The sequence below is a fragment of the Eupeodes corollae genome, chromosome 3 (assembly GCF_945859685.1).
Source record: "Eupeodes corollae chromosome 3, idEupCoro1.1, whole genome shotgun sequence".
In the NCBI taxonomy this organism is placed as follows: Eukaryota; Metazoa; Arthropoda; class Insecta; order Diptera; family Syrphidae; genus Eupeodes; species Eupeodes corollae.
In genome coordinates, this window is record NC_079149.1 from 342,683 (window position 1) to 357,876 (window position 15,194).

At 31.6% G+C, this 15,194-nt stretch overlaps 1 protein-coding gene across 1 annotated transcript in view; it reads right to left on the reverse strand.

Moving 5' to 3' along the window:
• Positions 1-15,194, reverse strand: part of LOC129949680 (uncharacterized) — a 43,896-nt gene that overhangs the window by 7,254 nt on the left and 21,448 nt on the right. Inside the window, exons 2-4 of the mRNA XM_056061272.1 lie at positions 3,214-3,676; positions 712-996; positions 162-637 (exon numbers count right to left, since the gene is read on the reverse strand). Coding sequence (XP_055917247.1) covers positions 162-637; positions 712-996; positions 3,214-3,676 — 1,224 coding nt within the window. The remainder of the gene's footprint in view (positions 1-161; positions 638-711; positions 997-3,213; positions 3,677-15,194) is intronic.

The window sequence follows — 15,194 nt, forward strand, 5'->3', positions numbered from 1 at the left end:
TAAAATTAATTCTTGTTTGACCTTGAATACTTAAAAAATTGAACTTAACAGAATTAAACCCAATAGACAAAACACTAATTATTTCTTAAATTTTTTTGACTGCTCTTGATGAACACAATGTCTTCTATATAAATATTGACTGAAGCTATTCTACGACTTACCAGAGAATGAAATAATTGTGTTAACCACAACTGGCTGCACTGGTTCACCATCTGTGGATATTACCGTCATTCCGTGTCCTTCAATTGTCACTTGAGCGGGGCAAACTGAGGCAAATGCATTTATCATACGGAAACGATAGCGACGACCCGGAGTAATAGTGAATATTTCCAATGGCGTGTTAGTCATGAATCCGGTATTTGGATCACGGAATTGCCCCTTTCCGTTTATGAGTAACGATTCGGGATCTTGACCAGTATTGACTGCCAAACGACCTGGATATCTTTCTGCGGCATCTTCGTGCAACCAATCGCTTATTAGCACGAGATGTGTAGTTAAATCAAAGTCATATAAATGGGAATTGGGATCGCGAGAAGGTGGCTGACGAACAACAATACTACCATAGAGCCCATCGAGTTTCTGAAGGCCAGTATGTGCATGCCAGAAATGTGTTCCTGCATTGCCCGTCCATTGGTATCTAAGTTTGGGTAATATAATTTATGTTTAGGTCATGAAAAAAAATCTGTGCATAGGTAACACAAAATAATTTACCTAAATGTGTTTCCTTGTTGAATTGGACACTGTGTCACAAATGGTACTCCATCGTAGTACTGGGAACCACGTTGCCAAATACCATGCCAGTGGAGTGTCACCTCCATACCTTCCATGTGGTTTTCTACATCGATTACAACTTTGTCATTCTCACAAACTTGGATACTTGGTCCCGGGATCATACGGTTCGCGGTGAGAATTCCACGTTCAACTCCATCGGCAAGCACACATTGACAGTGACTCCAGACTGTGTTCGTTGCATTTGGTGTGCACAATTGGCAAGCTCTGTGGAAATAGACAATGAAATATTTGTTTCCAGCAAAATGCATATGACATTTAAGAAAAATAAAAGGGTTTGTTTGGAATAAAATATTATGTGTGTTGATGACTCCACCGAATGTGGCAATAAGGCTGTGCCTTGCTGTCTTTTTTAAAGTAAATTTGTACCGCCATTACTACCTTACAATAATTTAATTCTAGTTCCGTTTCTAAATAAACAACACAATTAGGGGTCCTATAAGCTCAACTCTTTTTAATAACATTTTGTTTAAAGTTTATTTTTTTTAAAACGTGACTGATTTCTAAACGTAGACAGTCTAGAGATGCAGAGTGTGAATTTGTTCAATGGATTTCTGCTAAGCAATTGATTTACTTTTGCACCTTATGGCGAAAAACCTTTAGATTAAATATACAGGAGAAATGAGGCTATTTGAAAGTCATAAACATAAAATTGTCTAAAGCCGACTTACTACTTAAAGTCCCAAGGGTATCAGCAGGTACTTAAACTATGTATAAGAAAATCAAAGAGCTACTTTAGCAAGAGCCGGTATAGTGCGTGAAAGTGATGTCAAGTTTAATCTCCTTTTTATTGAGCGATCAATTTAGATTTTCTATCGCCTATTCCCAGACAAACCAATTAAGTTGCAACCACAAAAGTTCGACAACCTTTAGGTGTGTAAACTGCTCACGTAAAAAAATCGTAATTATCTTCGTGAAAACGACACTGCATCACACCTGATTTAACTAAAGTTGGAACGACAATAACAGTGGTGGTGACGATGCGCGACGGGGGTGTTATGACAGGCAATTTGCCTGCGATCTTTGGATTGCTTTCAGCATGTTCCTTTTTCTTTCGCTATCGTTCATGTCCAGAGGAGCTGCTTTATAATTTTATTATTACCTTTTGCCTCTGCCGCCGCGATACTTCAATTCTCAATGAAATGGAAAACTGTGAGAAAGTGAGCAGAAAAGCTGGATTAGAGAAAATAAGATTGAAAAGCATATGGAAAATGCGAATTGAGTATCGAGCCTCTGATGATCGACCGAAACACTGCACCGCCGCCGCCGCCGCGGCCGTCGTCGACGCTGCCACCACTGTTGCCGATTTATTGTTATTATGCAAACATGACACGAAGAAGAAAATGAGAATGAAATCCACAGCTGAAGTTATGAGATATGAGGTAATGAGTAGGCAGAAGCCCCCTCTTTGTGACCGACCAACGAACGATGCCACAAGCCTAAGTAACAAAGCAAATAAAGGAAGTTGTAAAGTTTTGAATGAATGAAGTTATTGTAGCGCTATGAAACTTTAGTGTTTACTTACGAAGGGCTTAGGGGTATCAATTTCTTTCGTTTTAACTGTACAAATTTCACGTTCCATTGATTTCCGCACTGACAGCACAAGCTCACCGTTAAATGTCCTTAATCTCTATGAATAAGTTGATTTGACTTGAAGGCACGATTGTTAGCAGAAACACACTATAAATATTTAGAGTGAAACCTCCTTGAGGCGAACAGGGATCGTCAGAAAATATCTCACAGGTTAAAATGTATTTTTTTAAATGTCATATAAACTTTGGCTAGGAAGTTTGAATTACTCAAACTCACTATTAATTTGTTCCTAAAAATAAATGGGTTTTTGAAGATGGGCACTCATTTAAAACTTTTATTAGAGCTGAAAAACATAAATCTTAGAACTGACTGCTATCCGAGCAATTTTTTTGAAAACTGTTTGAAATCAGAGTTTTTACTGTGATGCATGTAACATGAGTTATCTGTTGAATATGTTCTGTGTGTTCATGAATGCCTGATCGTTTTATTTGAACTTTTTGTGTGTTTCTTTGATTGCAAAGGATTTATACTTTGATCAGGCTTAATGTGTTTTATGACCAAAATATCGCATCACGTCTATTATACTTTTAATACCTTGGTTTTAAGAAACAAAGATGTATACCTACTTGAATTACATTTTTCCTTAACTTTTTATTGTAAATAAAAAAAAAAATATATCTATAGCTTTTGTCAATCAATTCAGGGCGTAAAGCAGATTGAATTCCAATTGAATCTCTATCCATTACAATTAAAATTTGATTTTAAGTTGTAAACAGATGGTCAATAATTTATTGCAGTTTCCTTTTGTCTTAACTTTGTGTAGGTGGCTAAATAATTTACTTATGGTTGTTTTGATTTAAATAAATTGTTACAAAATTAAAATACACTCACGCTCCAAGTACTGTATAGTATTCCAATGTGAAATGATAGTAACAAATTCTCGGGGGTTCACCTTCTCGGCAAGCACGTGCACACTCATCTGGTGCAGATAAGGATGGATTTCTCCTAAGTTCTGCTGTTGCACTTGTTGCATAATCTAAGTGACGAAATGGTGACTTAGGGTTTGGATTAACTGCTATTGCTGGAGTTGAACCAAATCGTCCACCAGTAAGACTCTGTCTTGAATTCAGAGCTCCTCCAACACTCGGAGCTACATAAGCTGTACTGCCAATTTTGCTGCCACTGCCAAGACTATTACTTGTCAATGGTCGGGGTATACTACTGCCTCCTAATGAGGGATGGGTCTGCACGAGACCATGGGTCGCCGAAAAGAAAGGCGAATCTAATACTGATGATGAAGATGATGATGGTGTTACCACGTGAGTTTGCCAATATGAGCCTGACGATGATTGATCTGCAAAGAAAAAAAAGGAATTTAATCTAAAGTGTATAAATCGCTTCAAAATACAAATAATTATTGCAATAATATTGCGGACAAGCGTTGACGCCTCGTAAAATATGCAAATTTATAATGAACAACAATGCATTTATTTTATATCTAAAGTAACACAATTGCAGACCTAGATAGATATTTTTACTGGAAAATGTCCGCCCATTTTATTCTATTGTTTCTTTACAGAAGTAATATTGATTTATTGATCCGGATACAATCTGAGTTTCAATATTTGGAATCAAGAGGCTGAACAATTAGTTAACGAAGTCAGAATAGTAATTTCGGAATACTTAGATAAACTTAAAGTTGTTTAGAATAAATGTTATGCTAGAAATTATTTTGAAGTGTTTATATGTCGAAATGCATGCTATTCCAATAAGTGGTACATTTTAAAACATTATATTACAATTTAAGAGGGCAGATCTATCTACTACATACCCTTAAGTGCTGGAGAAAAGATATAAAAAAAGCCAACGCACATGAAGTCACGATTATAAAACAGTGCTAAATCAGCGTCGTTAAAATAACATCACTTACTTGTTTCTTTTTTCTTGTAACGCTTTCTCTATTTTTAAAGAATTACCTTAAGACACGATTTTGTTTCTCAACAATTCCCAATAAAACAACTGCTTTCAATGCAAATTGCAATAGGATTAAATGTATGATTAGGGTGTGTCGAGTTTGTGTTTATTTACAATAATACCAGTTAATCACATAATTTTCAATTTATGCATAGTATTACAAAATATGCATTATTTAGATGCAGGAAAGGAATTTATTTTAAATTAGTCATTTCAAGTAGTTCATAGTTTTTCTTTCCATCTCTTCTATAATGGAAAAGTGTGCTCTGTTACGTGAGATTTGTATGGCCATTCGTCAAAGACATTAACTCACACTTTAGGATTGAGAAAGAAAAACTAAAGCAGACAAATTTCCACTATTTGCGCCATCCACAATATAGAAGCAAAGATAATAAGTGGCTAAGCTTATGAGTGTAAAGTAAGGTTGAAAGTGAAAGCCTTTCAATAGCATAACTAGTTCAAAAAAGGAAAAGTACTCAGCACCCTTATTACGCGAAAAAAAATCAATCAGCTCTTAACCGTTAATACGCTGTACCGAAAAATACATTAAATCACCGTCTAAGCAGTATGCAATTAAATGCAATAAAATCACTCTAATAACCCATTTAAGGTGTAATAATTTATGTTCAGCTGAACATACACGTAGAAAAAGCCGTACCGTACTCTCTAGGTAAGGTACATACATTTATAAATGTTTGGCCGGAGGAACTCTGAAGTCCGTCCGGCAATTCGTTACATTAAACGCTGTACGAACATTTTTCTATCTTTCTTTTATTTATAGCTGAAGGAAAATGAATGGCATAGTTTAACAAAAATTTGTAATTTGCTCACAATGGTGGTCTGCTATTTTCTTTTGAGATGAACTTGTACCGCTTACAACCTACATCGGTCTATAGATCCATAAAAATGATATTAATTCCGAAAATGTTGATTCTACATACACTTGCCTTGGCAGTTGTTGGATGCTGAGCACGAGCCATAAAGCAAGTCGTTAATCCCTAGAGAATTATTATGTATTGTTCTTTTTTTTAATACTCTGAAAACGAAAGAAACCATTCATTTATTTAATGATAAAAGATAATAATATACAAAAAGCATGGAACATATTAAAAAAGGGTTATTAAAGTTGAATTATAATGGAAGAATATAGGCAAAAGTGACCTAGCTGTAGTAGAATGAAAATTATTAGGGTTTGAAAACATTTCTAAATAAAACTATTTTTAATAGCAGAAAATATTTAAGCCATTGCAATTCTAAAAAGTTTATAAATCTAGGTAAGAGTAGTTTGTTTTATTAGTATTACTTTGGGATGCTGTCTCTCTAATTTGTATTTAGCTACAACATAAGCGAAAGTAAAAGAATGAAAAATTGAAAGTACTATAATTTATTTCAGGAGTAATTATTCTGTAACTGTTGAATAAATGTATTTTATAAAAAACAACAAAACTTATCCTGTTGACTTTATGAGCTTGAAATTTGAAAAAAAAAAACATGAACGGCAGTGGCATTTATAAATGTACATTATTATTAAATTTAACTTTATTCGTGTAAGAAATGATTTAAGAGTTCAAAAATCAGTAGACTATGAAGTTTATTGCCAGAAAGAATGTGTTATTATAAATAGAAAAACTTTTACTTTGCACATAGTGTTTGGATCACGCACATGTCAATATAATTAGTAATTATTTTGTTTTAATCATGTAAAAATGATAAATACCTTAAAATGAAGGAAGACATATACATATGTACTTCAGTTCAAATAAACAATGATTAAAATATCTGAATTAAATTACACATGAATAAATAAAATGTGTATCGTTAACTGACGCATTAGCTGCGTGAGTTAATCATTTCAATGTGGATTGGTAAATAATATCGGTGTTTTTTTTTGAAGATTTGAAATAGGAACTGAACTGAATGCTTTGAATGTTGGTGAATTCAGAAGTAACAAAATGTACGAGCATAACGTACTAAAGTAAGTAAGTAATTCATTTATTAACATTAATTTACAAAGTTTAATACAATTTTTGAATTTAGATGCTATGACTATGCCGTCAGCCAGGTTGACAAATTAAGAATATTTTAATTTGTGTATGTTTTGAATTTAGTAGAATTCTGTTATTAATAACAGTATATACATACCTGTAAATATCTTTCAAAAATGTACTCAATGTTTTCCAATAATGCTAGTTAAGGATGTTTATAGTCTCTTGTAGGGTATTTTTCCTGAAAAAGTATCGTCTTTGAGTTTTGAATATTGCACAGATACCAATAAAATGTAGACAATTTTCTTTTAATTTTAAGTTGCACAGCGTACAGAATTGGTTAAAACTACCATTATAAGGACTTCCATTTAAGTTGAGAACTGCACATCTTGCTTTAAAGATTAGGGATATCTCTTCATAACTCAGTGAATCCTTGAAATAATTTCTATCACCAAGATTATAACTGAGCTGCCTGTAGATTATTCTACTGAATGAGTCTTAAGCTTCTTCTATCAGAGAATGCCTCATTATGTCGTCATTTTTCGATGATGTACATTTTTGTTCCTTCACATGGTTTACATTACTGAAATCATCATCCAATATCACTCCACACTCATTGCCCACAAATTGCCACCTTGCAAACCACCAGTCCTTGTTTCTCAGCTCATATGAAATAACTTTCTTCTAACGTACTATTTCATAATTAAAAACAAAATATTTGACCGCAAGGAAGATATTTTTATTTGGTTTTGGTTTGTTTTGTTTTTTCGAAATGTTATTTTACCTCTTTTTTTAGCTTGGAAAGAAATATAATGAAGCATAATAACAATTACTTAATTTTTCTTTGTCTTACATTAAAATACTTCATTCCTATCGTTCTAATTGCAGAAACAAATATTTCAATCTTATTTTCCCACAATCTCGCACAAATCTGTCCAAAAGAAGGTCAGAAGTCTTGACTCAGCATTTGCATTATTTCACACGAGATACTTTTTCAAATGCAACTTATAGCTACAAGAATTACCGTCCACCCACATATGGCAGCACCTACATTTGTTATAATTCTTTACCTGAAGAAAAATAACTTTTAACTTAACAACAATCGCTTTTGCCATATTACTGCAATTCTGATTCTTTTGAATCAGAAATCAGTATTATTTCCATTCGGACCATGCACAATCTGTTTGTAGATCTAAGTTTAACATAGATTAAAGGGTAACTATGATGATCAAAAAAGGTTCGGGCGTTATGATTTAACATAAAAGGGCAACAATAATAAAACATCCGATATAAATTTCTTCTCCAGTTGTAAGTTAATTTACGTATAACTTCCATTTTAATAGTAATCAAAGTTGCAATCTTACTCCATATTGAATGGCCAATACATAAAACCTGACTTTTTCTTCTACCTCCATTGCATGGGTTAGTTAGTAATATTTTAATGTAAAGTAATGCTTGTGGTCTAGTGCATTAGTTAGTTGTAGTGATAAAAATCTAGTGCAATGGCCTAAAGCACTTGACTTTTATGGTTTCAGTTCCCTATTATGGTCCAACGTTTCTACGCTTAAATCAGTGCATTGCCCATTGATCACTAAAGTGTTCACTTAGCCTCTAGCATCTAGATCTGTAGATAATGGTCCCACATTAGAAGGTGGTACCGAGCAGAGTATGGATTCGTTCCAAATTTACAAAATACAAGTCTTTTGATCGCACCCAGTGATTTTAGGTCAATGTGAATATTTATTCAAAAGAATAGCAACTAACCGTATTTGATTTCGGAATCGGTTTGCTTAGCTTGGATAATAATAGTAATTATAACGATTTGTGGCTTATAATTCAGTTTTTCTTTCAATTCAATTCACCTTCCAATATATGACTACCTAAAGCGAATATTGACAATTCTTAATGTTAAATGTATCTTTTAAAAATAGACGTTAATTTCCTGCGTGTTCAATATAATATATTCTATAATGAAAAACGGTTATTTCTATTTCTTGAAATATGTAAACAGATTTAAAAATAATTGTATTATACTTTTTGTGTTGCAGACATTCGTTGGCAACTGTGGCGTATACTTATCATTTTTTTATTTCAATTTAAGTAAAAATAAAGTTGGGAAAGGGTAAATGAGGACAAAGAGTGCGTTTCATTTATTTAATTTTTTTAATCACTTCGAAATGACCACAGAAAAATGTTTCAAAAAAATAAAAGCAATTTTAGGATTTTAGAAGCGGATGTGTGTTTTTTTTCCTTAAACTACATTATACGGGTTTTAAATTTTAAAATATTTTTTGGAGAATAAAAGAAAATAAATTTTAATTCAACCAAATTAATGCTTTACTTAATAAATACTTTGTTATAAAAACGACATAAGAATGACAGATATTTTTGAAACAACAATTAAAACATTTTTTTTCAATTAAAATGTATTTTAATCGTAGAAGTAGACCTACTTAAATAAATTATTATAATATTAAGTATCACTTTGAACAGTTCCATTCAAAATAATAAAAATAAGATACTACTATATTTATCTATAATTAACTTTCAAGAATTCAACAAGTTAAAGAAAATAAAACAAATAGCTTGCGGGATGCTGTTTTGAAGTTGGCTCTCAGCACAGACTTGTGTCTATTAGGTCAGTAGCTCGGATTAAGAACAAGATAGAACTAGCTGTTTGAGTTGTGTGACCTCTTTTTCTTGTTATTTTTTTTCCTGCCACTTGCCACAAGTACTACTGACCACTTTCTGACGATCAGTTGAGTGGTGTTGATCCGGTTTCAAAGTGACAGAACAAATTAATTTATTCCCCATTCGATCGTTCTTTAGGCTGGAACACAAAATAAGCTTGCTCAACTCAAAATAACTGTGTCGTTCGTTGTTGGAAGCGACATTGCCAATAATGGACCGAAGTTTAAACTGCGTTAAGCAATTATAATTTATAATGCCTTTAAAAACTGTTTTCCTACTGATCTGATCACATCAGACATACACAAGATATTTTATCTAGAAAGTATTTAAAATTTGGTATCTTAGATGGTGTGTCAAAAGATTGTGGATTGAAGGAAAAGATTCAAGGAGGACCTCCTAACCAGACTCTAATCAACGAATAAATGGAAGGCTTACGCAACCTTTTGGGGCTATATGTTCACTACACTGTATGGTTTTCCTAATTTACTGCAGGTGCAAATGATGCTGCTGCACAAAATCAAAAAAATAGTACATTCGATGTCTTGTCCATGCAGTCTCCTCTAAAAGAGGACAAGTTAATTAGATGTTGGTGTGCAGACGTGTTGCCTCTTTCCTTATATGGCAGGATTAAGCTCAATTATAATGAATTTCGTTTGGTTGGAAAAGCTTAGTTATACTATGTAGTGGCCAGTGACATTTTTTTAATAGTGCATACAAATATGTATGGCTTTTTTAAAAAGTTGTTTTAACAACATTAATGCTTTTTGTTTTGACGTTTGACATGATTTATAACTTAGTGATCGCTGGAGGCTTGAAACTCGGTCATATTTATGCTACTAAAGAGAGTTGAGCAGTGTGGTATATTTACAGCCAGAGTAGTTTGAGGAAGGATACTACGAAAATTGTATATGTTTTTTGCAATGTTTGATTAGTGATTAACGCTATGTAAGGACTACATATTATTTTATTTATATGTACACATATTTGAACTAGTTTGATGATAGTTTTTCCAAGTTTATTAAGCTAGAATTGAATGATCGATTCTTTAACGTTTATTAAATATTTCTTGTAAACAAATTTTATTACCTCAGTGGAATTTTTTAATTATAAATAATATGTGATATGTTGCAAGATCTTAAAACAACTTGCTCTGAAAAAAACGTGTTCTAAAAAAAGCATGCTTGAATTATGCGTAGTTGTAATTACAGATTCGAAGTATGGGCGTATAAGCCTTCGAGGTATTGCAAAATATGTAAGATCTATGTGAGCTGCTTCATAGTAAGTTTGCCCGAAAACGTAATTGGTTTTAATAAAAAGGATATAAAACAATTATTATTCCACGAACTGTTATTATTATATTAGTTAATTTGAGTGGTGTGATATGTATGTCAAATATAACGTCCAAAACTTAAAAGAATGTGCATATGTTATTTTGTATGTTTAGTAAGGATGCAGATGCTACCGAAATTTAGAAATTCTTTGTATCAAATATACCACTTATTTCGTCGAACTTAACAGTTTAATTTGACTTCTAACTATAGATTATACAAATTTAGTCCTGAATTTGAAAATGAGTTAAGTGGAAGATCAAGATATAGATCATTAGGTACAGATTGGTAGAATCAAGGTACCTACAAAAACATCTCTATATAAGCAAAATTGATACCTTCAACAATTGGATTACATTTAAATTAAAAATTAGTTGCTCAACTTATTGCAGATGGCAATGTTACAGTGACTAAAATGCTGACATTGTAAAGGTTATATGAAGTCCACGTTTACGCTCCATATTTTATTCAGGAACACCAATCAAATTCGTATCTATATTTTGTAGCATCATAATCAAAAGTTATTTCACCTTGATTCCTTTGTGCTTTATGACTCGTGACAGGATGTTGCGACTTAACACAGCATTTCTCTTACCACTAAATTGTAAGCATTTTAAGGCAACCATAATAACACGCTCTTGAACAATCCCGTTGTGTGGCAGGTAAGTCCAATAATGGATTGAGCTAAACGTGCGGTTACCATATCTTGATGAAAATAAATTTATTTTTGTCTTATATCACACATTCATTTGGTATTAATCCGAACAGATACAAAATTGGCTTAATCTTCTAAATTAAAACACATTCAAGTTAGTGGAAAATCATTGCCTTTTGCGAAATATTTTTAACCAATGGGACCACAATTCAGTGCCATATTAATTACGTATTTATACGCACAGATGAAAATCGATTCTTTTTTTCTTTCGAAAAGTGACGAAATGCTACCGCCAAAGTTACATGAAAACCATTTGTCGGAGCCGCACCGCGACGGGCACAAAAGTAGTTCATCTCCTCGGAATTTCGTATTTAATTTTTAATTCATCATAGACTTTTATCGTTGTTGGTTCACACCCAATTATGTTTAAATACGGTTTTCTTGGAATTCTCAAGCATTTTAAAAATGGCAGAGACGTTTTTGAAGGTGAGTTGCATGCTCCAAATAAGCTTTTCTTTCATTTTAACTTGAATGATGATGGAGATTGGACGATTAAATGACTGATAGTTCTGGTTATAATTAGTAAGCTCTTTGGTCTGAATTTAGGTATTATTTTTTAGTAAACAAGCAGAAAATTATAACGTAACGCATTTGTACACACTGCAAGTTAAATATTTTCTTAATTATAAAATTACCAATCTAGTATGAAGCTTGCCAATAAGTGGTTGGGGAATATGTTTTAAATTAACCTTTGTTGAGGGTCGGGGACGTCGACATAAATGAGTGTTGTTAAATTGGAATTGGAACTAAACGGAAAACGTCATGCATTTAAGTACAACAAATGTTAAGCATGATGTTGACTTGAAAATGACCTGATTTGTAGCTTATGAACAAAATGAATTAAGTTGAATAAATGTCGAGATGTCAAATATTCGTAAATAGCTTTTACTAGATCAATAGAAATGCCAAGATGTATAAAATTTAAATTTTTGATAAGATTCCTAACTTGGAAGGTGTTTTCGAATACAACTTTGTTGTTTTAGTGCAAAGATGGGAAATATGTGTTTCAGATGTTAACCGCATTGTTCTCGTATGCGCATATTTTACAACTTTGCGCATCTGTCAAAATTGAATGACCTTATTTTTTATCCGTGGTTGGTTTATAATATTTTAATCTGTTTTATAAATCACATAAGTAACTATAGATGAATTTAAAAACACAATATTTTGCCTTCACTTTGTGTTTCTTAGATGGTCCTTATAAAGAAAACAAATAATGTTCGAAAATAAAAATAATAGAGTGGTTTTGTCTATAAATCATCTTTCTAAATAAGCCAAACAGAATTTTAATTGCCATTTATCAAAGCACTGCGTTTGGTGCAATGAATGGTTGAACAAATTAATACGTTAAAATAACACCGAGCGTCATTTGGCAATGAATTCAGCACCATATAGAACACCGTTGTAAGCCAAACTGTCTGTCTGAGAGATATTCAAGAAAGCTGCTTTTGGATACGACAAATTCTTTGAGACGCTCAAGAAATTGGAATCACGAAAATTAAGTCCACCAGAAGAATATGGTATTTTGGACCCCGTAAAGTCTTAATCATTATCGTGCATAGAACTATCGCACATTATCGTGCAGATAATTGGATACAGTTATGTTTATATCTGTATGCATGTACGATATTAACATAAAAGGTGCGACTTATATTATAAAGAGAATAATAAGAAGAACCATTTTTATTTCAAATGTCAATTTAAGCGTGTTATTTATGTAGGTCTATCTTAATAATGAGTGGTACATGAACTTAAAATAAAATTGCACAACGTTTATTCACTCTATTAGCGGTATCTTTGAGTGTATCTAAAATGGTTTAAATTATCTATAAGTTGATATACGGAAACTCAATTTTGATCATGAAGAATGAGTCTGAATACGATTGTCTATAAACAAGCCAATTAATATTTTATTATGTCTACGATAGGGGTTTGGTGTTCTATTAATGTCGTCTGAATGTTCAGCCACATTATTAATGTATAAATCCGGTCGTTCTCACGGATCAGTGAGTTTATGTTTCCATTTCAATTATAATTAATAGCAGTTATAAAAGAACTTATTGTACTGAACTATTTAGTACATACACTCAGAGAAAAATAAAAAAATATTGATTTATTTACTTTTAAAAACTACAAAAATTGTGTTTTCTTCGAGAAGTATGAAATACATAGTTTTAATTAAATGTAGAAAGATTTTAAAAATGCAATCGAATTTTTTTATATTTAGAAAAATTCTTATGCTTAACTTTGGTGAAGAGCTTTGAAATATACAAATTTTTAAATAAATGTACACAAATATAAACTAGAGTTGAAACTAGAGTTCGGAAAATTCCAAAAAAGTTGAATTTTAGTAGAGAGTTTTATCTTAACGTTTAAAGCACTCCCTGACAAGTCTTTTTATATTTGATCGGAGCAAACAGTTTAAGTGTGAAGTGTGGGTGAAAGAGGTACAACTAGAAATTTCTCAAAAACTAAAGGTTTTTTTTTTTTTTAAAGTTGAAGCTACAATGTGAAATATGTATTGGGATAAAGTATATCACATCACCAAATTTGATAAAAACATATTTTTGGGTGGGAATTTTGTTATATTGGCTGTAAAAATATTTGTTTGTATAAGAAAATAAAGCTATATTTTGTATTTATAAAAAATATAGATGTTAATTAGTTTTTAAGTAAATTTTTTTCGACAAGTGGTTAGAGTACTTAAACTTTTTCTGTGTTTTTTCAAATATACTTTGCATTTGTTTTTGGTGCAAAGTTAAAATAAACATTATAATTTTAGACTATATTTTTCTTTTTTTATTGAATTAAAAAAACCTATCACGTTTTTATAGTGCTTGTGTTATTTACGGTGCGAAAGATGACGAAGTAAATTTGAAAAAACAAATTAAGAGAAATTTAGATACAAATAAAACAGTAAAATTCTTTAAAATTATGAGCTTAACCGATTTAAGTATTACATAACATAATTTATCTGTTATTTAAGTGCAAATTTAGCTCGTCCATCATTTAGTGGTAACAAAAATTAAAGTGCGTTATCTGTGATCGACAAAATAAAAACCAAACAACTTATATTATGAAATCCAAATAGGCATTCAAATCAGTTTGAACAAACCGAACAACAACAGTAGGTATGCTGATGCTTAACCGCATTAAAATCTGTTTAGCTATTTGTGAGTTATGAGGTTTGTAAAGCTGTCAGCAATAATGCTAGGCCATGCGGTGTGCATTGCTGCCTATCAATTCGAACTAACGATAAAAATCATTGCAACTCCATAACCATAGTCAATTCAAAAATTATGTAATCAAATTCAACAAACTTCACTGCATTTAGTGCGTCTCTCAAATGGTCCAACATTTTGTTTTGTTTCGATTACATTTAGAGCAAAAAGATTGATGATTAATCCTATGGACCTGTTCTTTTTTTGGTCGTTAAAATAGTTATGTTTTAAATTTGATTGTGCGTTTGTTTAAGGAAATCTAAAAACATCAATTAAAATCAATCGGTAACAATTTGTTGGTTGTCATTAAAATTTTACATTCAATTTTAGTTATGTTTTAAATTTGATTGTGCGTTTGTTTAAGGAAATCTAAAAACACCAATTAAAATCAATTGGCAACAATTTGTTGGTTGCCTTTAAAATTTTACATTCTATTTATACCTATAAAGGGATAAAATTTATTGTATAGAAATCAGTGTTTGAATATGCAATGCGATTAGTTTTGTAACTCAAAATATTTGATTACATTTTGTTTGACATAGTTTGTTGTTTTTAATATTGTGTAGTCGGTTTTAAGTAAGCCGACTTGTATCTTGTTCAAAAAATGAATCGATTGATTTTTCCACTTATTTTAAAATAAGAAGTTTTAATTTTTCAAGTCTTAATTTTTCATGTTGTGCGTTTAGTAAAAATCTAAATGTGGATTTTCTTTTCTTTAATTGATTTTTTCAAATGTGTATCTCTCGTAAAACAAAATAATTTTGTAGAAGAAGAAATCTATCTTTAGTAATTCAGTATACAGAAATGGAATTTTGTCTTGTCTTATTCTTTATGTTATTTTATACTGTTTCAGCAGATTGCCATTATGGTTATGTTAATTTATTACCACTACATAACCTAATTTTAAACACAAAAAACTACAGATAAATAGTCAATATTTCTTCTTTTAAAATGTCTG